General features: G+C 38.9%; 3 protein-coding genes across 4 annotated transcripts; 2 read left to right on the top strand and 1 right to left on the bottom strand.

Moving 5' to 3' along the window:
* The first annotated feature begins 389 nt into the window (after positions 1-389).
* zgc:123217 (uncharacterized protein LOC641414 homolog) lies at positions 390-8,043 on the top strand. 2 transcript variants are annotated; one of them, XM_056365525.1, is made up of 6 exons: positions 390-615; positions 2,361-2,375; positions 2,564-2,726; positions 3,953-4,221; positions 4,515-4,663; positions 5,050-8,043. In XM_056365525.1, exons 1-6 carry the CDS (start codon positions 561-563, stop codon positions 5,386-5,388), a joined length of 990 nt encoding a protein of 329 aa, XP_056221500.1. In that variant the 5' UTR covers positions 390-560; the 3' UTR covers positions 5,389-8,043. The 2 variants fall into 2 exon arrangements, with proteins under 2 accessions (XP_056221500.1, XP_056221501.1); XM_056365526.1 differs by lacking the exon at positions 2,564-2,726.
* On the bottom strand, positions 7,806-11,661 carry aldoab (aldolase a, fructose-bisphosphate, b). Its single transcript, XM_056365524.1, has 7 exons — positions 11,510-11,661; positions 10,167-10,285; positions 9,648-9,914; positions 9,388-9,548; positions 8,805-9,063; positions 8,430-8,629; positions 7,806-8,271 (listed from the first exon to the last, which is right to left on the bottom strand). Exons 2-7 carry the CDS (start codon positions 10,276-10,278, stop codon positions 8,179-8,181), a joined length of 1,092 nt encoding a protein of 363 aa, XP_056221499.1. The 5' UTR covers positions 10,279-10,285; positions 11,510-11,661; the 3' UTR covers positions 7,806-8,178.
* A 2,368-nt stretch (positions 11,662-14,029) lies between these two features.
* Positions 14,030-27,731, top strand: LOC130162063 (integrin alpha-M-like). The gene is made up of 30 exons (XM_056365521.1): positions 14,030-14,186; positions 15,555-15,657; positions 15,786-15,889; positions 16,042-16,112; positions 16,285-16,399; positions 18,231-18,358; positions 18,508-18,653; positions 19,109-19,259; positions 19,740-19,890; positions 20,051-20,124; positions 20,348-20,462; positions 21,451-21,590; positions 21,723-21,869; positions 21,967-22,179; positions 22,305-22,438; positions 22,714-22,862; positions 22,973-23,127; positions 23,325-23,450; positions 23,823-23,896; positions 24,562-24,703; positions 24,803-24,901; positions 25,002-25,081; positions 25,172-25,258; positions 25,380-25,449; positions 25,568-25,666; positions 25,783-25,863; positions 25,969-26,079; positions 26,292-26,405; positions 26,488-26,598; positions 26,840-27,731. Exons 1-30 carry the CDS (start codon positions 14,150-14,152, stop codon positions 26,936-26,938), a joined length of 3,426 nt encoding a protein of 1,141 aa, XP_056221496.1. The 5' UTR covers positions 14,030-14,149; the 3' UTR covers positions 26,939-27,731.
* The last annotated feature ends 31 nt before the right edge of the window (positions 27,732-27,762 follow it).

Below are 27,762 nucleotides of genomic sequence, written 5' to 3'. Positions count from 1 at the left end.
AAAACAGCTGTTCACTGTCTCAACCAGGACAAAATAAATTAACATAATACTGTTAATGAAATACCATTACACACAACCTGGCTGACTTGTATGACAGCATACTAAACAGTACACAGACTGGCAACTTGAACTATTTGCAGTTAAATTGTTTAATATTATGGCTAGTAAGTTAGTTTAATAGTTTAAAACAGAAAAAAGCCACATACAAACTCTGTTCATTCCACTTTTTTAAAAGTTGTTTCTTTTTGATCAAACATTAAGTATGTTGTGGAGTCATACAGTAATAAACTCAACAAAAAGGCATGCTGGATGTTGGTATGAGGAAAAGATTTCCTACTTTCTTGGACACAAAGTAGGTGCAATTGAACAGAGCTGATGAATGTATACCAGAGGTACTGACCAATTCTTACTATAGGTACCCATTACTCCGAACTACTGAAACAGGTTTGAGTAGGGTGTGGTGGCTTGATTATAAATAGAGTGTTTGTAGAGTGACAAAGAGCAACCCTACATCGGAGAGACTGTGCTTACTGGAAACAAAATATTAATGACAACACAGAATGACAGCCAGGACTGCACTGATACTCTTGACATGGACTGTCCTCACTGGGCAAGGTGAGCTTTTACACTGAGTTAGCAATTTATTGCACCTTTACAATCTATTTCAAACCATAAAATTCCCTTTTTTTTTTAAAAAAAAAGCTAATGTTTAGTTTTTGTAAAGTGTTAGAGAGGTTTTCATTCAACATTAATTTTGAGGCTATAGTTAATGGTGTTGTACTTAACTGTATTTTGTTAAAATGCCTGTCTAATGATTTTCCTTTTCTTTTACACTCAGTAGAAACTTTTAAAAAACCCTCTAAATATGATGTGAATACAAGCTTACAAAGCTGTTGTGTTGTACATTATGCAAAGTATTGTACAACTGCGTCAAGCTGTTGTTTGGGACGCTGACTTGGTATAATGACTTCCCTTTTTTATGATTCACAACAAAGTAATTAACACCCTCATGTAGTAGTAGCACATGTAGATTCATTTTACTGATGACCTCACTGCATAATGACACAGCTAAAACCTAAAAATCCACTAGAATCAACTAAGGAAAGTGGTCACAGACTGAAATTATAAATTGCAGGAATATGGTTTGAGGTTACACTATTTAAAAAAAAAAAAAAAAAAAAAAAAAGAGCAACATATATCCATTACTATCACCATTACTGTACATAGTAATGATTTTATCCTGTTCTATGTATCTATAGACTGAGAAGCACCAGAGAAAACTGTTAAATTGCCATTTTGGGGACCTTTCATTCATTAGTTAACTTAGAGAAAATAAGACACAATCTTGGGATTAATTGATTTATTACATTTGAAAACTCATGTGTGAACTGAAATATTGGAAACAATCCACAAGTAACCTTGAAATTGTATATTAGCTAACTGTCTTCAACAGTGAATACAAATCAGTACAAGGAAGAGATACAAATCAATACAAGGAAGAGATACAAATCAGTACAAGGAAGAGATACAAATCAATACAAGGAAGAGATACAAATCAATACAAGGAAGAGATACAAATCAATACAAAGAGGTACAAAAACAAGCAGTCACATAAAGGGAAATTATTATGGCTATGAGATGATAACCTGTTGCTTGTTTCCTCATAACTAAAGGTGTTATTAACATTCATCGCCTGTGGCAGAGGGCACTGTAACATTTACTTGCATGTCACCAGCATTTCCTGAAATCTGCAAAATATCCACCTATGATGGTACAATATACTGTAACTGCACTGCAGCTGTAAATAAGCACCTGTGGAAATTACCGACAATGACCATTTGATTTTGTTTTGTTTGGAACATTAAGAAGACAGATACATATAAGGGAAAAGAAAAGATGATACAAAAGATACAATTAACCATATAAAACGCCTAAATGGCAGACAAATATGACTGAAATTAATCTTTCAATAAAAAAACTGTATTGTGACAATTTAAATCAGTTAAAAATAAACAAGTTACAGTTTGCAGGTAACTGTTTTCAGTCTCCACTTCCCTCAAGGAAGATACATATTCTACAATGCAGGAAATTTGTATAATTTCATAGATCTATAACGACCACATGTAAATGTAACAAATTAAAAATATGAACAAAATACTCATAGTACTGTAAGTACAGCTCATCCAACATTCAAAAAGAGGAAGCAGCTGTAACTCTAGTGCCACACTGTGGCTGTAATTACACATATCTACTACACTCAATCAATACTCCTATCCATGGGAAGATGTGTCTGGTCTAACACTTTAACACACATTGGAGAATATAGATTTATGTAACTGTTTCATCTCTCTCTCCTACAGGGTCAAAGGCTCAGGGTAAGTGCAGTCACATATATTCCATACAGCCATGTGAATGCTTTTGATGATGTACATGCTCAGGTCATGAACTGTTTTCAGCAACCATGAATCAAAACAGCTACAAAGGAGAAACCTGTTTAGCTTCACAAATGAATCAGCCTGACTTAACTGTATGTACTGACACACAATTGTGTATTCTCTGTCAGACTGTGGAGTGGCACCTCTGAACACAAGGATAGTGGGTGGTGAGAATGCCACAGCTGGGTCCTGGCCCTGGCAGGTCAGCATGCACTATTTGTCTGCTCACTCGTGTGGAGGGACCCTCATCAGTGACCAATGGGTACTCACAGCAGCCCACTGCATCCCATTGTAAGACAAACTAATACTCATTCAACTAAAATCCCCAAACCCTCAGAAGCAAAGTCTCACTTCAGTTCTTGTTTCATGGAAACATCAGAGCCTTCAAAGGTTCAAAACATGTGTACTCAAAGGCATAGTCTGCTTAACCCCTCGCACCATTATCACTTCTTTTGTGGTGCGCCACCCTGGACAACGCTGTCTAAGAAAGCAGTGCTGATTAGACTGAGTTATTAATGAGCCCGACTCAAGGCCTTAATTTCAAATATTAAATATAGTATTCAGCTATCTGACAGTCAAGAGGGAGGTTTTGAAAAGAAATTGAACATCTTCTATTTTAACAGTCCCTTGAACCCTTCGCTTGCTCAATTTGACCCCATCGGCTAGCTAACGAGTCCAAGTGGACGTTTGAACCAAATTTAAAGAAATTCCCTGAAGGTGATCCAGAGGTGTCCTCTTCATAAGATTGGGACAGACTAACATACGAACAAACGGACGACCAAAAACATAATGCCTCCAGCCACGGCTGTCGCTGGCCCGAGCAGTGAATTCTATTAAATCACACTTCTGCTGCTTGTCAATTTTCACTTGTTCTGACAAAAGGCTGGGTGTATACTGGACTGTGTTGTGAGGGTGATTGATTGAACTGCCTGAACAAATAAGGAACATCTTCCTTTCCCTTTTTTTTTTTTTTTCGTAGACGTCCGCTTTTACATAATTGAGGAACAGAAATTTACTCATATACCAGAAGTCTAATTCTGATACTTGAGAATTGATGCAGCCTGTTAGTCACTTGAACGGGTGTGATTGCCACAAAAAACAGGATCCTCCTTTTTTTAGCCTTAAAAGACCAAGCCACACTGCATTCCGATCCCCCTCCAATATATAAACAATACCTTATCAGCCTTAACATTATGCTGCACTTCTGCATTTTAAAGTTACTCATCACAGATGGTGTTTAAAGATCATGTACTAAACTATTACTTCTGTCTCAAATCCTCACAACCCTCTGAAGCAAACCAGACGTAGACAGTAAGCAAGCTGTTTAATTAAAATAAAGAGCAACATCTATCCATTATTATCACCATTACTGTACATAGAAATGATTTTATCCAGTTCTATGTAACTACAGACTGAGAAGCACCAGAGAAAAATGTTAAATTGACATTTTGGGGACCTTTCATTCATTCTTTTCTGCCTGTACTGACCAATTTAATGAGTCTTTGCTTTAAATCCAGGAACGCAGCTAATAGATGGGTACTCTACTTTGGAAGAGTGAATCAAAATGGCCCTAATGTTAATGAGGTGAAGCGCACTGTGTCTGAAATCATCGTCCATCCTGACTACAACAACACGTTATTCAACAATGACATTGCCCTAATGAAGCTCAGCAGCCCTGTCACTTTCACCGACTACATCAGACCTGTCTGCCTTGCAAGTAACTCCAGCCAGTTCTACAACTCCACCCCCTGCTGGGCCACTGGCTGGGGAAGAGTCGGAAAAGATGGTGAGTTTACTTTCAGGTTGTATAGTTGGGGGCAGACGAAGCATTCAGACAACATTTCTGTCAGGGTATTTTTGTCATTTAAAATTTAACTTCTGTTTCAGTCCTAGTTTGAGCTATTATTAAATGTCTTTTTTAAGTAGTTGCAATTTTTAAGATTTTTTTTTTTTTTTTAAATTAGGTATAAATTAAAGTAATTCTCCATCCACACCTGTCTTTGTATGATACAAATCCATTGATAAACAATATTTTGGGGTTACTGAAACTAGACTGATTTCATACTCTCACTCCTGCAGAGCCCTTGGTAGCCGTTGAGAGACTTAAGGAGGTTCAGGTTCCTGTTATTGGAAACAAGCAGTGCAGCTGCAATTATCGCCCAGTAGACGAGGCAAACATCACTGACAACATGATTTGTGCCGGGCAAGAGAACAGAGGAACATGTCAGGTAAAAATAATTAGTCATTGTTGCAATACCTGATGTAGGAGGACAGACTACTTATTATGTTACTTGATATCCCTACAATACACTCCTCTAAACCACTAATCATAGTGTATAGTATTCAACACATGCAGACTTCACTTCTTTGAAGGTTTTAAAAGAAAACCAAAAGCATCTTACTCTCCTGTATACCCACATATAACGTTATACTCATTATATCCTTCATCAGCAACTTCAGCACTGAGATGTAACTATGGAGCATCACAGGATGAAACTATTTTTACTATTCAAATTTTACTGTCAGTGAGAATGTGTGAGGCTAGGCTACTCCAGTCTTATTCTGTACATGTTACTAAGAGTGTCAATTAACTGTTGTGTTTTGCCTTTTTTAGGGGGACTCCGGTGGACCTTTGCAATGCAAACAAGGTTCAGTGTGGATCCAGGCTGGCATTACCAGTTTTGGAGTACCTTGTGCATTGGCTGATTTCCCTGAGGTCTTCGCCCGAGTGTCTCAGTTCCAGACTTGGATTCTAGACCAAGTGGCAGGGTCCAGCGTTAACTTTGTGACATTCACCTCCAGAGGCCAAAATCCTGAAAACAACTTTGTGTGTCGTGCAAACTCTGCCAATTCAACGGCAGCTCCAACTACGGCCTCCATGGCACCAACCTTTGCAATTGAGCTTACACATGTTGTCATCTTAGTGTTCCTGCAACACATTTTAGCTCTATAGCACAGTTTTGCTGAACAACTTTTCAAACTGAATGCAGACAATGGTAGGCTATAAAGCCGTCCATGTTATGAGTTGCACCACAGTGCCTTAATATTAAAATTAAAATGAATAATTAAAAAATATATTAATATGAAAACTAATAATGAAACAAGGTGTCTTTTATCACTATCAGTTACAATGGGTTGAAATAAATTACTCTTTGACTCAGAACTTACTTACTAAAGAACTAAAAACTAACTAAAGAAAATTTAAATGTCTGAATTGGTATTGGTATTACTGACAAGTAATTTTTTTTTATTAATAAATACACATATAAATAATGTGGAGAAAAAATATAACATTACTGATGTAATGCGTAGAGTAACATTTCTTTTGGTAAAGAAATTGACTTAACACCCTGTTACGGTGCAGGGATGCTGTTTCTGTTGTGTTTTTGGTTTTTAGTTAGCTTTGGTAGCCAGCCTTGGTTTTCCTTTCACTTTGAATTAGTTAAATGATAACACTGATTAGCTCCTAGAGAGTCCTCCTTTTGTTATATTCTGTTTTAACCATTATCTTTACAAATTTAAGTTACAATAAACAACCTTATACCTGTTAACAACTGGGTTTTGTGTTGCGTCCCTTTCCCCTGTGAGCCGGGTTGTAACACACCTTTCCACCTCTGTAAATCATGATCATATGAGGATCCACGCTAAAAAGCAGATAGTCAAAATTAAGAACAAGCAACCAAAAGCACCACAAGCAGGGTCAGACTGGAAACTAAATTATTTTATCCCCAACGTATCACAATTTCAGGCTATTTATAACATATAGGCAAAGCAACAGATATGAAGGCAGCTCAGTGGTTGTTGCAGAATAATGGACAGACAGAATCCATGTTTGTTGTGTGTAAATCGATGTAAAGGTCATCTTGCAGAATCTGTCTGTGGTTGAATATTGCTATAAACAAAACACAGTGAATGTAGTTCCTTCCTCTTTTTAAAGGATTCTTTAAAAGTAAAGCTACACATACTGAATAAAGTTTTGAGTGTTTTTTTTCCTAGTCATGCACGTTTGGTGCCAGTTTAGCACTGAAACGCTGTCTTCATAATTGTATTTTTAGTGTTTGGAGGCTAAAGCACAAATCGAAGTCGCGTGTGGACTAGCTCTGTTAGCTCTGCTAGCGCTAGCTCCGGTATTTTCTCCACATACTCTGTTAACACTGGCACTACATGAAGATACCTGCGAGTCTATCATGTCGCTCGTCCTCGTCAGCGGCCTCCTCCTCTTGCCCCGGGCCCTTGTCTCCATCAGCCTGAGTACAGAGTCTTTCTTCCTCTTCATCTGGCTCCGGTGGACGGTTAATATTATTGCAGCTAACGATAACGCTGACACCGGCATTGCTAACTTTAACTTATTTTTGAAAACATTTGTTAACTTAAAACATTGTGCTGCATCAGCCTCGAGTTTTTTTCTGCTTTTTTGACGTGCTCTGCTCTGCTCCACCTTTTCTTTTTGGGACCTTTATCCAGCTCATTTATATTTTATCCGTTAGCTTAGCTTCTGTTTGTCCTTTGATATTCTCCCTCCTGATCTCTGACATTACGTGGATGGACGCAACCACTTGAAGGGGCCCGGGGGGAGGTGAAGTCGTCCTTCACCTGCCTGGAAGTAGGTCAATACCACTGGGCGGCCTATTTAGCACCGTGTGACCCCTAATCAAACACACATTTTCCAAGAATATTTTATTCCCATATTGCTGGTGGCCTTGTGATCAACTGGTGACCCATCCGGCATTTTCCAGATTTGCCAGTTCTAGCCTTTCTATAAGTAAATAAAACAAGAGTTCACCTGTGAGATCATCGTGAATGCACTAAACAATGGATGGGAAGTCCACATGAGTCACATGACAAATAAAATGTCATGTGAATCCACTCATCAGTTTGGATGTATTAGTTGACAGTTATTGCAATCTTAACCAATTCTTTTAAAATATCTGTTTTTAAAACAAGAATTTACCTTTGTTTGTAAAAAAAAAACATCTTACTATGCTATAATGGGAACAATCATTTTTAAGTTGGGAATCATTTACAACCATGTATTTTATATGCAAATGGAAGACACCCTAATAGGAAACGTACAACCATACATTTCAGATAATTGTAGTTTTCTTATAAAGTAAATAAAGTGTGTGTGTGTGTGTGTGTGTGTGTGTGTGTGTGTGTGTGTGTGTGTGTGTGTGTGTGTGTGTGCGCGCGTGTGTGTAATGATATTTGATATTAGGCTACATGTTGCTTCAGCTTCCCAACAATAATGATGTGCATTTACTCAAAATCTAATATAATTCCTGAAAGAGGAGAGGTAAGGCTTTTCTTCCCTTTTTTTACTCAAAAAGATAGTAAAGCAAAAGCTCAGTAAGAATGAAGTAAAGCCAAATGTTAGGGTAAATGCTTTATTCCATGATAACAGTTTTATACTGCACTTGGTGGAATTAGACCAAGGAAAGAATAGCATATGGTTGTGTAAAAACAGTGTGGTAATCTTCACCTGAAAAAAGGTGTTTAAAAATAAAAGGTAAGGGAATGGAGGCAGAACTTTTTTCCAGAATCTCCTGGCTACAGCAACAACCTAAAGAAAAGTTTTTTCAAACTTTCCTTTCTACCAAGATGTTGTGTTAAGATGTTGAAAGTGTTATTGTCAATAGCAGAGAGACCGTTTCATAGGCAGTGTCTAAGAGGACATGTTTTTTTTTTTGTGGTGATGTAATAATGGTGGGAAGATGGTGGAAGGGGAGCAGGTGAGTGTCCATGCTTAATAAGCGTGGTTGGCCACGAACAGTGACTCTCCACCGGCAGCGCTGCTTCCACTATGCACATATTTGCCAACGCAGGCCTGGCTGTTAGCCTGTAAGAGGGAAAAAGGACAAAGTTATTGAATGCACATTACAGTACTGAAGTTCTCTTAAAAAAATCGACTGCAGCATATGTGTAACTTACTTTATAATGACGTACTTTCATATATTATGTTTCTATATGAACATTTGTATTTATATTCACACATACCAGAGCTCTCTTGATGAACTCCTCCTGGCAAGCCTTTCCATTCTCCTTCTTGCCACCCCATGCTTTGAGGGCAGAGGCCTGCAGGGCACGGCCATAGGAGAAGGTCAGGGCCCAGGGCCTGTGCAGAGGGCACATGTTCATGGCGTTCAGGTTGATAGAGGCTTCCTCCTCACTCTGGCCACCAGACAGGAAAGTAATGCCTGTACGGAAAGATGATGAGAGGTTAGCAACACACCTCTTGAGACATTTGTTGAAACAATGTTTATACAATAAAAAATTCAATCCTTTTATAACATTTTTTTTTTTTATTTTGGGTTTGCAAAGTCTGCAGATGTATGCATATCAACATGAGAATATTTTGTACGTCCAGCTTACCAGGGACTGCAGGGGGCACGGTGCGGCGCAGGGCAGTCACAGTTGCCATGGCAATCTCCTGGTTAGTGTACTTGTGTGAGCAAGAGTGTCCAGCGGTAACCATGTTGGGCTTGAGCAGGGTGCCCTCCAGGTAGACATGGTGGTCAGACAAAGCCTTGTAGACAGCAGCCAGGACCTTCTCAGTAACGTACTGGCAGCGCTTCAGGTCGTGGTCACCATCGGGGAGAATCTCAGGCTCAACGATGGGGACGATGCCGTGCTGAAGGAGGCAGGGACAAAAGTCAGAACTACTATGTTAACAAATACCGACAGCTGAGAAAGGCAAGTTGGTCCTCTCACAGCTGGGTCCAGATTTTAAGGGGCTTTATTAAATTGCTTTGTTATTTTTAAAAGCAACAACAGAGACTTACATGTAAGTATTATAGTATGATTTCTTAATTGATAAAAAAGAGGCCAAAATGGAATTGGAGTTACTCTTTCAACAGTGCAGAAGGTTTTTAATATTTGTATAATATCCACCCAAAAACCCATGCTATGAAGAGTGTAAAATTAAGAGGAAAACCACCTATCTGTTGCGTCTTACCATCTGGCAGATGCTGGCATAGCGAGCCAGGACATTGGCGTTCTCAATGATGGCCAGTCTTGAGGGAGTGGTGGGGGTGATCTTCAGCACACAGCGCCACTTGGCAAAGTCAGCACCGTCCTTCTTGTACTGGGCGCAACGCTCATACAGTCCATCGAGACCTGCGAAAGAGGGAGAGGACACACGGGATAAGTTAGACAGAGACACTACAAGATATTGATGTATTTTTCCTTTTGTGTCTAAATGTGTTCTTCGCTCACCCTGGGTGGTTGTCTCGCCGTTGGTTCCGGCCAGGGGGACAACACCTTTGTCGACCTTGATGCCCACCACCATTTTTCTATCTTTGAGATGCTGGGGGAAGGTCTTGCCACCGTCGGTCTTCTGGTACATGGTCTCGTGGAAGAGGATTACGCCACCAATGCAAGGGGCAACACGGTCATCTGCGGTGAAGAGGAGCTGGCGGTACAGCCTCCTGTTCTCCTCAGTGTTCTCAGCATTGATGCTCTGGAAGCGCTTGGCCACGCTGCCTGGAGGTTGAAGAGAAAGATGAAAACTGGGTTGTGAAGTGCACTAGGGTGTTCGCAGACCATTTTCAGTTTCGTTTTTTAGAGATTTATATTTAAACCGGGCAGCCACAACCTAATTGTGTTCCTGATTATTTTGCTCAGTTTGAATAACTTCCTCTTCACATGTAGGCCTAGTCATGTCAGCTCTGTTATCTGATTAATAGACATAACAGAGCTTCCTTGTAAGATGAAGGCTTTGTTGAAATTGTTTACCGGTGGACTCGTCTGCGGCGAGGATTCCCTTGCCGGGAGCGACAATCCTGTGAGCAATATCGCTGAGCTCCTTCTTCTGCTCAGGAGTGAGGAAGGGGTATGCGTGAGGCATCCTGACTCTGGATAGGAGGAGAAAAAAGACCAAGAATGAGATGATGATGAAGGAAACACCTGACTATGTGGGAATATGCATGGAGGGCAAAAGTTCAACAAAATTCAAACTGCAATGGTTGTGGTTCTCGAGACAATGAGAAACTGCAAAGGTGGGGGTAACTAGTACGGATGTGGTGAAGCAAGAACCAGACTATATGGTTAACATTTTCCTGTCTGTCCTCTCAAACCAGCTGGTGACTATGTAGCTGCAGTTGTTGCATCTATAACTGCTGCAGTAACATAACGCTCTTTATGTGCTGGGGTTGCACACTATTCCCCAGGCACAATGTGCAGCAGTACAAAGTATCCAGTGTCAAAGAGCCCTCCACCCTCCTCTGCCCCATCCTCCACATTTCTGACCACCCTTGAAAAATCATGACAAGCATGTGGATGACCTATTCCATTTTCTAACCTCTTATCCCTGACCTTTCTGTCCCCCTTCAATGTCCTTTCCCTCCTCATTCCTCCTCTATCACCCACCTCCTCTACACACCCCCACCCTCTCTCTCCCCTGTCTGTGCCTCCACTATCAATAGGCTGGACTAAATATACACAGTGTGCTACTGCAAAGCAATGGAAGCATTATGGCTTAGCAAGAAGACATTACGTAAAGGAGAATGTGCAGCTTCACACCCTTCACTCGTCAGAAGTCATGTAGTCAACAGGAAGGTTAGTAGCTACACCGATATGACAAATATAGAAATATACATTTATAGAAAAGAGAGCAGTCAGACTGATGAGTCAAGACCGACAACAAAGCAGTGGAAACTTTGCATCACATAAATTGTTACATAGTAAAGCAAAGCAGTCAGGTCACTTAGTGTGTTGTGTACCAAGACTACATGTGAAAATATAAAATACTGAGGGAGAAAGTGTTAAAGCCAAATGTGGACTACAGTGCAAGTGAAGCAACTCATTATTGAATAGTGAAAGTATCATTGAAAACTCGGTTTGTTTTAGTGTATCAGGGTTAGGCGCGAGTGCATCTGTCTGTGGGTTAAATGTGGCTCTGGCTGTCACAGTAACCACAAATTTAAAAAAGCATAGGAGTAGGTGGAACCTTACATCTCTAGCATGTGTGAAAAGTTATGCGCCTCATGCCTCATAAGTACAAGATCTTCAACATGTAGCACAAAAAGCCAATTAAAGCAATGCATTTATCTCATAGTTGTAATGGTCTGTTCTTTTACCTTTGAGTTTAGGAGGAGAGCTGAGAGAAGAGAGAGGGAGGGAGAAGATCCGGCTTTCGTCTGCGACACCCCCTCCAGCCCACTGGCCCTTGTATTTATCCTCCCATTGTGACCCCTCACATTTCAGCTGCCCAGCTATAAAAAGATCAGGACGCAACCAGAGATGGCTCGTGACATTCAGAGAGACTGTGGCTGGAGTAACATGGTAGTGAGGAACCAGTGAAAGGGCAAAGAGTATCAGTGAATGGCAGAGAAAGCAACAGAGAGAGGGACAGTTACTGTACGGTGGGAAATATAGGGATATACACGTAGAAATGTTGTATGAAAGTATAGCATAAATAGGTGGGCAGAGGTGTAGAGGATATTATTTGGAAATATTCAATAAAGAATAAAGTTTCTTACATCTTCCTTAAACAAAATTATACATTGTCCGAGCACATTGCTGCAACCGGTACATCCTAGTTTAAGGCAATTTTATAAAGTGTATGTTGTAATGGATAAATACATTTTTCATACATTATACAAATGCAGTTAGTTTAAAATGTGCTGTCTCAACTGAGAAGAGCATCTTGGCACCCAGGGGTCATTTGAAAGGGTATGTGGAGGAAGATAACTGGGGTACATGCAGTTATGTACTAATAACACGCACACACGCACACACGCACACTCACACACTCACGTAGAGACTTGGAGAGCATGTGACAACATTGCTAACCTGCCCTTAGAAATCCAATCCAGACACAGCAACACAGTGCACTGATCCTTGACCTTTTCTTGACCTTTCTCGATCATCAGGATAGGGTCAAGCAGGGAGCCTGGCAAAGGTTGCACATGCACATGGTTAATTTGCACAACACTTTATACCTCATAGTGTTCTCATGTAGATAGGTTACATGAAACCACAAGCCACAGTTATCGAAAATGCTATGATGTGACACATTGCATGTGCACCGTGGAGATGGTCAGAGAGTTGTGCAGACAACAGAACTGGAAGAGGTTTACTTCGTGTACAAATTGTGGGCTGAATATTTCAACATGCAGAGTTGTGACAAAGACACAAAAAAGCAGGGTCTCTTAATTTATTTATTTATTATTATTTATCTACCCAGCAGACAGGGTTCAAATGTTATTCCCTTTTTTTTTGATGAAGTCAAGATCTAAGTAATTCTGAATTATGTGGGGGTTTTCACTACTGCAAATCTACAAAATCTGTACCCAGTCAACTAAATTTCCATCCTCCATTCATCCTTCCACTGCACCATTATTTAAGTCATAGTCCAAAAACTTGATGGTTTCACATTCACAGCAGGTACATCCATAGAACATCTATTATGATTTATCTATTTCAAACTTATTAAAAAAAACAGACATAAAGCCGTCAGATAGTAAACCCATCGCTATTCCACCAACTCATAGTGTTAGTGCTCAAGTATTCTAACAGCTGGGATAGGACAATACAGAGGAAGTCAAGCAAAAGGAGAAATGAAACTTTTTATATTTAGAAGTATTGCATGGCTTGTTTGAACAGTTGTTTGGTTTATGCCTAATCTCACTATGGTAAGGAGAAACAAATAATAGATTCAGATCTATTGATATAAAATGTCACTTCCTCTCTCCCTGACTGGTCTCGCATTCAATGTGTAAAGGTAATTCCCTTCATACAGTCAACAACTAAATTTCCTTCCTGTTGTATATAGCTATATATACATTTAATCTTTATTAGAGCAGTGGAGCAGGTTGGCTGCTGGGATCCTTGGCTCCCTCGAACCCAGGCTGCGTCAGGAAGGGCCACCGGCTTGGTCAGTGTATTATGCTAGATGCAACAGAGCTGATCCTAAATGAGACGCACTTGTCATCCATCAACGTGGGAGCAAGTGACTTTTAGGATGAAATTATGAGAGGATTAGCAATGCTATTTCAGTTAGCAGGAGCGAATACTGGAAATCCTGGAAGTATTTTACCAACTGTCTTGGCAAAGAGGACGGATGATATGCATCACGGCCAGGCACAAGGAGAGAAGGCTACTAACTTAATTGGAAAAAAAATAAAGTTTTGTTTAGGCAACTTGTAAATCAACGTTATCAGCTGTGAAATCGGTGCCTATTGGGTCTGTGTCTCCTGTTCGGGGTCCGTCGTTTCCGCATGGGTCCAGGACGAAAGTATTCTTTCTCCAACCCAAGGAACGACGCCCACTTCCGTATGACGAAAGCCTCGACAGAACTACGGAAGCCCTATCCCTAACCTTAAACAACATATGTTGTGCGTCCATCACATCATTCTGGGTATATCATAATGCTGCTTGCTCTGAAACTAACTTGTAAATGAGTTCCTTCTGCTCAATAGTCGTAGACATACGGGTCTTTGAAAAATAAGATCTTGAAGGACTGAAACAGAATTAAACAATGACCATGCTTTGTGCAATCAAGTGACAGCATATAGTGTCCCCACACTAAATAGAAGGTTTGTCAATATTGTAACCCCTCCTACATGTGAGTTCCTCTAACTAGCTATCAAACCTCATGATTTCTGCAGTTTGCTTGCGACATTAACCTCTCTGACAGTAGAAGAAATACCTGTCATAGTTTCCAAATACATTCAGAGCTCAGAGACTGCATCACACTTTTTCATGGGAAGAATACAATGGACTTCATAATTACTGCTACAATATTCTTGACGGGTAAGACACGTTTGAACCTCCTGATTTTGTCTTTCATTGTCTCTTTAAAAATATTTGTTGCCAGCAATTTTATTTAAAGACATATTTAATTTACACCGTCTTCAGCTGTGAGTTATGCATACCAAATATCATAAATTGTTATTTTATAAAAAGCAACACGACTAGAAGATTAATGACTACAAATGTAGAAAACGTAATGTAAAAAAAAAAAAAAAAAAGCCCTTAATATTGAATACAATTGAATTGCAAGTATTGTGAGAAAAGGCACCTGTTGCAGAAATTCCATCAAATATAACAGTAAAACTCAGTTATAATTAATATATGCCATCAATAATGAAGTCACTTTATAACAATTAAATGACACTAGCAAGACTGGCAAATAATCACAAGACATTATGAGAACCAATTATCAACCTATTCATTATGTACATCCTGTGGGTGGGGGGTGGGGTGGGGGTGGACTGACATTTCACCCGCTTAACAGGCCACAATCTTTAGATGCAGACATCCTACATTATGTTTGAATGCAAATTGACCATAAAGAAGCTACAGCAGCAATTACTCATCTCTTAAAAGTAATCTTGCTGAGCCTACTAAACTTGTGACACCATGACAAATATCACAACCAACACAGCACATCTGTCCCACTCAGAGGGTATGAATAATTTACCATTTCTGCTGCCGTGTGTTTTAAACTAGCTCAGTATGTATTTGACTTGTACAATCAAGAGCAACTTTTTACTGTTTTTCTGATACAACAATGGCTACAGAAACCTAACTAAGGGTGGAGTGACAAGAAAACGCAGAACCCGAGTAAATGATGCCAAAATTGATCAATATCTGTCAGACATACTTGACCAGTGTCAGTCTGAATTTCAGTCTATTCACACAATCTCTTATTAAGTTGTTGACCATAAGAAAATATTCAGATTTTGTCAGGCAGTTAGAGTTTGTATTGTATCTGGCCAAATAAGGAAAAAAAGGAAGGCTTTACTTGTGCAATGAAAACACTCAATGTCAGAAAATCCCATATCTATCAGGAAGTCCTACATGTGTCCGTGTGAGGTAGTACACAGTATTTTAGTATAAAAACAGTCTTTTCTGCTTTTAAAGAAATATTAAGGAAGAAGAAATATCACATAGAATAAGAATCACAAGTTTACAGGAAGGAAAATAACTGGCTCAAGAATGTAATTCTGAATATATTTTTTAAATGAATAATTTTTTCGAGCTATGTTTAGAATTTGACCTTTTTTTTGACCATGGTGCTCCCTAGTGGCTTTATTAGGGAGGCAATGTATGTTATAATCACATTAACAGTCTGTTCATAGTGGTTTTAAATCAGATTCTGATCTTTTCATTTCTCAGTGTTAAAAACTGCACCTTGTTTCAACATCGAACCCGTGGCTTGGAAGTCCTGGAGTAACGGAGCCGCAGGTTTTGGCTACCAGGTGGTGCAAAGACAGTCAGAGTAAGTCAGACACATGTGTCAGAGCACTGAGGACATGAACAGATAACATTTCATAATACAGAAGATATAGGCTTTATTTAGCTACACTGTGCTCACCACGCACATTTGTCTGGTTTTCACTTCCTCAGCTTGCTCGTCAGCGCTCCCCTTCAACAGAATTCACTAAATGAAAGGGGTGAAATATACAGGTGCACCACTACAGACGAATCATGCCAAAAATTGCCCATTCCAGGTAGGTAACTATTGATTTCTAAACATTTCAACAGAAAGTCTTGAAACTTACATGGTGAAGGTGTTTTTCCACCAAGCATGTTACTTGAATAGTATATTAGTTCCCCCCCCCCCACCCCCCCCCACCCCTCAACATAACTGTTTACAATTCAGTGCCAGCGTTTGCAGTCAACATGTCCCTTGGTTTGACAATGACGAGTGATCCCGCCAATCAAAACACTGTGGTGAGTTTGTAAACTACAGAGATTTCCACTACATTGTTAATATCAAGGCAGCAATCAGTCAAAATTCCCCTTAAACCTTTTAAACTTCTTGCAGCTTGAAAGTGTTGTTTAAGGTGACAGGAAAACAAATCAACGTATTGCCTGTTAATGTAACTGTGTTATCTCTTTTCAGGCATGTGGCCCAACCATCCCAAAGGACTGCAGGAGTATCACTATGTACAATGGTGTGTGCTTTGCGATAGACCCTTCAAATAGTTTTGGACCTCCTATTCCGTCTTCTCTTGAAGGTAAATGCCATATGCAGAGTTTGTGAAAAAAATACCCATGATAAAAAAGGTAGGGGAGAAAAATATTCATAATAATATATCTCAATATTTTCATGTCAACACACACACACACACACACACACACACACACACACACACACACACAGGATCGTCATTGACAATGCATTCCCTAGCCCCTTCAGTAACCTTGACTGTCACCACTGCATGCCTTACCCTGACCCAACCCTAGCTCTAACCCTAAAAGCAGTCCCTTAGCCAGAGCATTCATATCCATTTAAACTTGTGGGGTCCAGCATTTTGGTTCCTACAAAGCTGTCAGACCCCACAAGCTGTTGGACCTCACAATTAGAATAAAAAAACAATTTCTGTAATATATATAGTCTGTGGAAAGAAATACCAATAATTAGCACACATTAAATCAGTGTATTATCTATAAACTGAAACAATAGTGAATAAAATTGAATGAATTTTAAACAAAAAATAAATAAAGACAACTTTGACATAAAACCTTGTAGAAATAAAGTCTCTTACCACATGTTGTCCTGGGCTGAAGCATGTCATTGTTGATCATCTTTGGCTTGTACTTTCAGAACACCTCTAGAAGCATGTCTGGATTAAATGGAACAAACAAATACCAAATATGTTCCTCCTTTTAATTCCTTCCTCTGGATTGTTATTCATTGTGAAACCCAACCCACTCACCTCCTTTGCCTCTCATCAAATATGTAATGTAAAAAAACAAACAAAACAAACAAAAAAAAATCTAAAATATATATATATATAAAAAAACATTTCAAAATAACATTTACAGTAATTAAAAACACAATATATAATATTAACATAGGTGTATTAAGGCCACAACAGTCAGTGTGGGTTATCTGCCATAACATTTACTAAATTCTAAAACAAGGAATAAAGAGCAGTTGTACCACAGACGGAAAACCAACTACCCACTCACTGAGCAGAGGAATTATTCTACCTGAGAGAAATGTAACACAAACCAAAACTAACTTGAAATGAAAAAACACACTAATAAAATGTTTGACCGCAAACCATATCGCCATCAAACGTGAACTGGAGGCCACCAGCAGCAGCAGCAGCAGCAGCAGCAGCAGCAGCAGCAGCAGCAGCAGCAGCATTAGAAACTACTAGAAATGAAACTATGTGAAGTCAGTTCTACAATGAACCATGATAAAAAAGGGAATAAGAAATAAAATACCTAATACTAAAGTTTGCAAAGCTGAATTAATACATTGCAAACCTCAGCACTAGGTCATCCATCTCTTTTCGATATATATTCTATATCAGTGATTAAAAGATACAGTACCTCGGGGTGTTTGCACGCCTACAGTATCCATCAATAAAAACACAAAAATAAACATAAAACATAGTTAACGATGAAAAATATTTGGCTTACCAGACCCACAAGTGTACAAAACACTATCAGCCACATTGAGAGAGATACACAGCATCATTAGTGTTTGTGGAGGCAGCTCGCGGTCTCCACACCTGCTGGCCATGAGCCTACTTATTAGTTTGGCCCACTCACCTGATTGGCTTTTGCCACCTGCATGGTTCCTGGTGTCCCTGTGCTGCATAATGATTTTTGTGAACTTACACAAAATGAAAAGGTTATGACTGATGTAGTCACCTAGATAATGCAGGTATAATGAAAGAATTCAAAGGTATGTTAAAAGGGAACTTTCTGTAGGTGTTAAGTATCCACAGAATCTGCTTGCTGCATACATACTGTATATTTCATGTGATATATTATGTGGAAAAATGTTCAAATGAACGCTTAACTGATAATTCTATTGTCTGTCTTTGACAGATTGCCGAGCCGAAGCAGATATTGCATTTCTCTTGGATGGTTCAGGCAGCGTATCTGATCCAGATTTTAGAAGAATGAAGGACTTCGTGATAGATCTGGTCCGCACACTAATGGGAAAAGGTAGACAGGTAAAGTACTGTGTTCCCACTGTCACTTAAACTACACTCATTTGTGGTGCAGTGTTGAAGAAAATGCAATTCCATTTGTAAATATAATTCCACAATTTGTAACGGTTTCCAATATTTATGTTTCCACAATTTTTCTCCTCTTTTTTCAGTTTGCTGTTGCCCAGTTCTCTTCGTCACCCCATATCCACTATTACTTTGATAATTTTTTCACATCTGGACAATGGGAGTCTAACATTAAGGGAATATATCAACAAATGGGAGCAACTTACACAGCCAAGGCCATCAGATATGTGGTGTAGGTGCTGACATGATACTAAAGTCAGATAATGTAATGGTGGTTTGAATTGAATTGTAACAGATGTACTATATACTTTTCTAGTCCTGAAAAAACAACAAGTTTGAAAGCACTAAGAACTGTGTAGACTTTGGAAATTTCTGACTAAGGCAACTCCTACTTGGGATGTCAAAAGCTATAGTTTGTGGTGTTGTGTACTGTCTCCTGTGCAGTGGATGGGAACAGGGCTAGACATTAAAATTGTTTTATTTACATTCCTGGACAACTGGCAGAACTAAATGTGGAACATTAAGCCAATAAACTTGCATTACTGAGATAATGCACATATTTTGAAACAAAGAAACTGCAAGGTGTCAAAATTGTTCACAAATGTTGATGTCTCTAGAGATATAGTCTTATAACATGACAAAGAACACAGTAAAAAAGTGTCTTAAAAAGATATCTTTCTTGTTTAGGGAAAATATTTTCACACAAAGAAGAGGTTCCAGACCAAACGTGAAGAGGATCTTGATAGTCATTACTGATGGAGCGTCTCATGACCGGACTCAGTTGCCAAATGCAGCTCGTTCCGCTGAGCAGAAAAAGATTGTTCGATTTGCAATTGGGGTAAGTTGTTCAGTTAAGTCAAACGTGCAGAATGTATTTTCATAAAAAGGCCTTTTTTGTGTTTTATACGTGTAACCAAGATATACGGTGAATACTGTCACATGATGCTATTTGACTACTTTAAAGGCCCAATGTCCAAAATCTAATTTCTCCGATCCTGTCAATTTGTATTATACTTTCTTATATAACCAGCCCAGTTCACAAACCTTTGTAAAAAAAAAAAATTAATTTGAGAGGCATTATCTTGGATTTAGTTTCTGTCAAGTTTAGCTTGTCTATTTAAGACCTGTCAGTCAATTTGCGAGTAATTAATACAAATGATATTTTAATTATATATATTCATTATTAAATTATATAATTTAATGAATGGCCTTTTTATGTGGCTAAAACCTTTATCTTATCAACTGTATATTAACAAGTAAACAAATCAACTCTGTTGCACAGTATAAGAACTTAAATATTTTTTCTCAACATTTCTAGGTGGGAAGTGCATTTTTTGATGTCAGTGCAAAAAATGAACTGATTACCATTGCATCTTCTCCCTCGAACGACCATGTGTTTCAAGTGGAGAACTTTGAAGCACTTCAAAAGATAAGGCAGAATTTGCAGGACAAAATCTTCTCTATTGAAGGTACAGATGATCATATTGACATTTTCAGTTGAAAATACTATACATGCATTAGAGTCCAGTTTCATTTATTCAGTTGGAATATGTTATTGAATTGGAATATATGAAAATACTGTTATAACAAACAAGAAATGATAAGTGCTCATTTCTTTTGCTGTTACAGGATCTCAATCCAGTGGAGAGACACTGAAAATGGAAATGGCTCAGGGTGGATTCAGTGTTGCTTTTGTGCCTGGGGTAACTAAAAAACAATATACACCAGCAATTCACTGGACAATATAGTCTGAGACACACAGACACCCACTCACTCATGTCTCTATATGCCAGCCTTTGTAGCTACAGAGCAAACAGACAGCTGCACAATTTAACAGAAAACATATTTTGAATCTATAATGCATTTAGCTTATTATTTTGGTGATTTATGGGAAACATTTTCTTAAAATGTCTGTCTATGCTGCAGGCAATTCAGATGGCTGTTGTTGGTGCCAACCAGTGGAGAGGAGGCTTCCTGCAATACCCAGTCAGAGGCCAGGCGCCTTTTGAGCCTGCGTTTATAGAGCCTGACAGTTATCTGGGTATGAATAATATAATAATACACTAGAAAACATATACACGTGATTTGTGTCAGGTTTTAAAGTTATAATGGACCCAAATGCAGACCATCCAAGAGTAAGTGAAATCTGTCATTTATTAAGTGAAGGAAAAACAGAAACTTACAAAAAACCAAGAATCCAAAATACACCAGCCAGGAACAAAAAAACAGAAAAAAAAAAAGAACAAAAGAAAAGAACAATGACCGGGAAGAAAAAGCTATTTCAAAATAAAACAGGAAATGGCAATGACCAAACTAATTTAAAAAGTCCAAACACAAAGAGTCCTTAAGGCAAACCATGACAGAGTTGTATTTGCACTGATCTACTGTAATCCTCCCACTTGTCTTTTGGACATACATAGATCAAATGTGAGTTTGTAAAAGGGACATGAAGAAGGCAAATGAGGAATAAAGAGTCAGTAATTTGAAGTAGTAGTTTATATGCAAGCATCTTTCATATCAGTCAAGTGTTTTTTTTCAGCTTACATGTATTTTATGTCACACATAAAACACTAAAAAGGACTGCATTTTTGTAAAAGAATAATCCATCTTCTCTCTCATTTATTTAATTTATGTTAAATAAATAAAAATCACCAAAGTTAAGAAGAACACTACACCCACCACTGAGCATATTGGTTAAGATTAAGAGTTTTACAAAAGCCAGTAAGATCTCAGCAAGGATTTGCAATCCCAGGACTTGAATCTTGGGGAAAATTAGGTCTCAAACATGCAGGCCACACACTGACAAGAAAAGAATATTATGAACTGGAAGGCTCCTTCAAGAAATATTGGATAGCCTGAGACTCAAAGAAGTTTTTTGTATTATTTTATCTTTTTTTTTAGTATGACTATTTGCTGAAATATGTAATTTTCAACTTTTTTCCCAGCAGCGCTAATGATAATGAAAAATATAAAGGCCACAATTTGTCTACATTGGCGAAATCATGATGGCTTTGACTCTCAAATTGTAGGTTACTCCATGGCAGTTGCTATAACCCGGCGAAACAGCCCACTGACAGTTGTTGGAGCTCCGAGGTATAAACACGTAGGGATTGTGATGGCAGTTGACAGAGACCAAAACCAGCAATTGATTGACCCCTCTCCGTGGCAGGTGCGTGTTTACCCATAAGATAGATAGACGATCCATGTGTAGAAGACGAAAAATGTTTTCTCTTGAATAAAAAATGTTGTTTTCTTCCTTTATTTGAATTGTTTTGTGATCATTTGTTGCTTCCTACATCAGTTTCAGACTGGTGAATATTTCGGTGCAGAGGTTTGTGCCATGGATATGGATCGCGACGGCTTCACTGACCTAATCCTCATATCTGCCCCTATGTACAAGGACTCTGATAGAGAGGGAAGAGTTTACGTTTGCATGTTAAGGGGTTCGGTAAATACCAGTTTAATCTAGTGCCATTAAATGAATCTATTTGTATTTTTTTTAACGCTCATGCAATCACTGACTCTCATCCTTATATTTTCACCAGAATGTTGAGTGTCGCTTAGATTCTCCGGTGATACTGAGAGGGGCGGCGTCTGACAAAGGAAGGTTTGGCTCGTCTCTTGCTGTACTGCCTGATCTTAATGAAGATGCTCTCAGTGATTTGGCAGTTGGAGCACCTCTGGAGAACAATGGTCAAGGCAGCATCTACATATTCCTCGGCGAAAGAAGAAGGGGAATCAATGATACCTACTCGCAGGTGAGCGAACTCAAAGAGCCAGCAAAGATTTAACACATCCAGTATGACAGGCCTTATGTTTGCCAAGGTACTTAAAATCTATACAATTTTAAATTCGATGAACTAAAATGCTTCCATTTACATAGAGAATTGCTGCCTCTGAAGTCCAGTCAGGACTGAAGTTCTTCGGTATGTCGATCAGTCGGTGGTCTTCTGACCAGAGTGGGGACGGACTGCCTGACTTAGCGGTGGGTTCAAAGGGCAAAGTTGTCTTACTCAGGTTAGTACAAGATACTCCTCTCATTCATTATTATGGTGTGTTTTCATCATTCTACTGTTACGCTTTCAGGAGTAACTAAACTTCCACTTTGCAGTGTGTGTGTAGAGCAAAGAAATGTTTAGTCATTGAGTCTCTTTGTACTAATTAAGGACAAAACTGTTTGTCAGTAATGGCATGAAGATACAACTGTTATCAGTTTGGTATTCTGTTAGATTATTCATCACAAAGCCAAAGTCTTTTTTCCTCATGTATTTTCCTGCTCTGTCTATTTCTAGATCAAAACCTATAGTAATGGTAGTTGCTACGGTTTCATTCAACCCAAACCAAATCCCTACTCAGCAGTCAAGCAACGACTGCAAACAACCATTGAAGAACTCTGCTGCAATCTGCTTTACAATGACCAGAGAGTCTACAGTAGCCACAGGTGACTCATTGTCCTCACTTTTTCCTAACCAAAGAGCCACTGTCCATCTGTTTAAATCCTTGTATGTGTGTACATGAGCAACATGTAGATTAAACTCTAATTTATTCCAGCTCAAGCAAGGATTAATTATACTCTAACACTGGATGCCACTCGCAAGGCCCCAAACAACAGAGCTTACATCACTGAGAACCAACAAGAGAAGACTGGATCGATTATTCTTGTCTTAAATGACGAAAAATGCCTCACCGAGAACTTCCTTATTGATGTGAGTTGTTTAACATCTTTAACAATAACATCAGGGAAACTTACCACAACCCAAAGAGGTTCAGACTGGAAAACCCCAAAAATCCTATTTTTTTAAGCCCATGCTATTTTAAAGAGTCCTGCAATAAGTCACTGAATCCAGTGCAACCTTCACATCTTTGACAAAGAGTATTTCATAATTGTGCCCTCTTCTTGCAGGCTTGTCCAGAAGATGCTCTCAATGTACTTTCCAATGAGCTCAAGTTCACCTTTGATGGTCTGCCCTCTAATACAGATCTCAAACCAAGTCTCTCCCAGCAGGCTCAAACCACAACCATTCATCCTGTAAGTGACCTTTAAAGACACCCTTGTCTATTGGTCAGTTTAATACTTGCTAACAGTTCTTACACGTGGTCTTCAGAATATTAACGGAACAAAACCTAGTTGTCACGGGTTTTTGAAGTAAGTAAGGTGGCGAAGACGGGGTATAGATAAAGAACACAGCTTCACTTTGACTACTACTTTTTGGGAATTCATTTCCAAGTTGCATCACAATTGACCACTTTATATTAGCTACTTTGGCGAGTTCTACAGCGCTATGAAATGTGCAGGAATCAATATTGTAAATTTATTTGTGAGAACAGATGGACAAACTTAAACTGCAATGTCTTTGCTGTAACACTTTCTGAATAAATATGTTCACGCTCTCTTCCACAGTTAGGGTTTGAGATCAACTGCGGCAATGACAACAAGTGTGTTGATAACCTGAAAGTGGATTTCAACTTCACAAGGTGAGATACAAAAGTGACACCTAACCTGAGTGTGTGAACACATGTTTACTTTGTTCATTTCTGCAAGTACAAAGAGTTCAGACGTTTCAGTTTTGGGGTTGCAGGCACGGTAGAGAAAGAAAATAGCAGGGATGTCGTTTATCAGTCAGTCGGTCAGTTCAGGCTTAAATATCTCAACAAGATAGAACATGAATCCTAGACCTCATAGATCCTTTGTCTTTCTCTTTATCGCAACCTAGAGTTTCTAATTTGCTTTAACTTAAAAAGCTTCAACAGCTGGGCCATGACATTTGGCGCACATATTCATGTCTCTCTCAGGATGATTTATTATCATATTAGTGATCCCTTAACTTTTCATGCAGCAGTTCTTTGGTTGATGATCAAATACATTCAAAACTAATGACACTCCCGTGAGCCTCAGCTGTACTTTGTGTTTTGTGCTAATTGGCAAACGTTTGCATGCTAACACACTAAACTAAGATAGAAAACATGGGAAATGTTATACCTACTTACTATCAGTATGTTAGCATTGTCATTGAGAGCATGTTAGCATTTAGCCAAATTGCTGTGCCCACGTAGGGCCTCAGAGAGTTGCTAGCACGCCTGTAGTCTCTTAGACTTGTTTTCCTCTCCCGTCACTTTTCTCTTTTTTCATAATCTGCCAGATCCTCAGAGGTTAAAGTGGGCATTGATGAACTGTTGAATGTCACTGTAACAGTGGAGAACAGTGGTGAAAACTCCTACAACAGCCGCGTTATCCTCACATACCCAGCTGGGCTCTCTTACAGGAAGTTCACAAGTCTGCAAGTAAGGCATGAGGATGTCTGTTTCAGTTCATCTCTGGTCGGCTCCTCTCTTAGGTCATGCAGCAATTGTGGTTGATGTTTGGTTTTGTGTTTCATATAGGGAAGAATTGAGTGCAACTCATTGGACAGTGAGGATGGATTATCACGAGGAAGGACAGACTGCACCATAGACAAGCCTATTTTCAAGAGCAACACTAAGGTTTGTGTTTTTTTGTACAGCAGCATCTCTTCTCATTGCTGCAGAGACAGTCGATCAAACTGCGGAGGCAACCTGATCTCTCTCAACTCTTTCACGTTAGGCTTCCTTCATCGTGTCCTATGGGATCGAAACCAACAATCAACTTCAGAGGAGGATTTTTGTCACTGCAAATGCCACCAGGTATTGTTCAGCTGCCTGTGAATAAGCACAACACTATGCACCAAGCCTGTAGGTATTCACTAGTCAGTTAATTTCACTTCTCTCTTTTAGTGGCAATCAGGAACACACCAGTTCAAATGAGCTTTACAAAATGAGAGAGATTGATGTGAAGTACAGCATTTTCGTCACAGTTGAAAGGTTTGTGTTGTTCTGTGTGAGACAAAAGGAATTCATTTTAAAAAAGTAATCATTTTAAGTTGACACCGTATTAAGTAATATTAAAAAAGATGTTTAATATGTGTGTGTTTAATCTGTTTAGTTCCCTCAGCTACAACAATTTCACTTATGGAAAGAATGATTTGCAGAAACCAGTCCAACAATCACTTGTGGTAAAATATCTTATGATATGATAGTATCAAACATGATGTTAATGTTCATTACCTTGATTCTGTCTAGGCTTGTTTAGAGTCTTAAGTACCAACCATTTCTTTTCACCCTTTCTTTTAGGTTACAAATGATATCAGAGCGCTGAATTTCACTGTTGTGATCAAGGTGCCGGTAAAGCTCGGTGATAAAGACATCTGGGTGGATTCAGACAGTTTGCAGGTAATGATCCCAAAAATATGTCTTTTTGTGCAACTGCAGCCTCATGGACGGGCAGATGGATGGACGTGGTTAAATGTAAGGACCTGTTAAACTGACATGAATCGGCTCTATTTCAGATTCCAGACTGCCAAAGAGACATGGATGAACAAGCTAGTGTCAAAGATTTTGTTGCTCAGATACAGAAAAATAAAGTAGTGGTAAGTACGCCTCTACCATCTACAGTCTGGCATGTATATTTAGAAATGTACATTGCACTGCATTACAGCTTTCTCTGCTTTCTGCCTTCTCTTAATCGCTCACAGGACTGCTCCATAGCCAAGTGCAGAGTGTTCAAGTGCACTAGGTTCATGGGAAGACTGGAGAGTAGGAAGTACAAAATCTCTGCCAACCTTAGCTCAGGATGGATAGAGCAGGTAATTGATGTGCATGTGTAATACTTAACAAGTGAAGTTATGAGTTTACATTTTATTCACATTTTAGGTGCTGAATTTGTAAGTATTTCGATTACAACTGGTCCCAAATATTACATATTTATATTATATTCAGAAATAACAATTAATAAAACTGAACATCACTGCAGATCAAGTCAAAATGCTCATCCTAAACCCCTGTATTTCTCAAACAGATTGGACTTAAGTCTGCCAAATTCCTCTTGACCAGCACGGCCAGTCTGGAGTACGACAGGAACCAGTTCATCTTCTTTTCAACAGGGTCTAATAACAACCCTCCCATTCGCAAGGTGATTACACCTTAAAGTTCTCTTTATTTGTGCTCTTAAATGAGCTTGAATTTGATCCTCATGGTGTCATTTCACCTCACAGATTGAGGCAGAGGTAGAAGTGTATCCGGAACCAGACTTCACCAAAGAGATCGTCGGAGGATCCTTGGGAGGGTTGGCTCTACTGGCTTTACTCACCGCTGGCCTGTATAAGGTGAAATACTGTATATACATTGTTTCAGTTCATTATACGGCTTCATGGAGACAATGAAGTCACTATAAGGTGTGCTACTGGGTCACCATTACTGCAAATTGCACCCAGTCAGTGTCTTTTCATTTTCAAATATTCAGCAGTTGTTCCCTCATCTGGTTTGGTTCTTGTCATTTGTTTATGATGCAGCTCTAATGCAGGATTGCAGTGTTTTTGGATAATTTTCTATATTTCTTTCTCTCAGGCGGGATTTTTCAAGAGTAAATACCAGGAAATGATTAATGACGCAGGAGGGGAAGGTGCAGGGGCTGGTGAAGGTGGAGCCACACCAGACGAGGCATAACATCTATTTCTATCCCACTGACACTGGCTGTTTCCAGATCCAGCACAATCCCAATGTTAGCCTGCTGATTGCAGCTGGTCACAAAACAACAAATCTCCAGTGGCATTTTTACTACTTTTATCATTCCTTCACTTTTGATTCATTAACTAGAGAAGAGCTTGGCTGTGTCCTGAAATCACTCCCTCAATCAAATGAAACAAAGGAAAACCACACATGTACCATGTGACAAGAGATCAAAACTAGACGAAAAGGTTGGGAACCAGATTTAAATAAAGTGGCAGAAGGTTAATGTCGTGCATTATATATATTACATGGGGAGAGATTCTGAACACAGCCCAGGTGCTTCAGGCAGGTTTTGCAAAGTGACATTTTGAACTAAACAGCCGACTGTTGGTGTACAGTGAAACATTTCTGTGTTTCTATTTCTGCTAAGTATGTATGTTAATTTATACATTTTGTATTAATCATGTGAAAAAAAATCAACACGGTATGATCGGCTGGATTCGGGTTTTCGTCACATAAGGTATTGTAAAACTGTTATGCTTAGGAGCTGCTTGCTAAAAATAACAATTTAATGCACTTTTTCTTGACAATCTGAATTGCTTTGTTTAGGGACAATTGATTAGATATGTAATATTGAGCAATAAGTATGTAGAATTTATGGAAAAGACATTTGTTTTATGCTTCATCAATATTTATTATATACTGTCACATTTCATTTGTCTGAATCATACATGACTCAGAGAAAACAGGTACAATATGATGGAATCGAGAATAAATATTATGAAAAATACTGTCCTTCATTTTTTTCCTTCAGGATTAAA

The sequence above is a fragment of the Seriola aureovittata genome, chromosome 21 (assembly GCF_021018895.1).
Source record: "Seriola aureovittata isolate HTS-2021-v1 ecotype China chromosome 21, ASM2101889v1, whole genome shotgun sequence".
NCBI classification, from domain to species: Eukaryota; Metazoa; Chordata; class Actinopteri; order Carangiformes; family Carangidae; genus Seriola; species Seriola aureovittata.
This window is presented reverse-complemented; position numbering and strand designations above follow the sequence as displayed.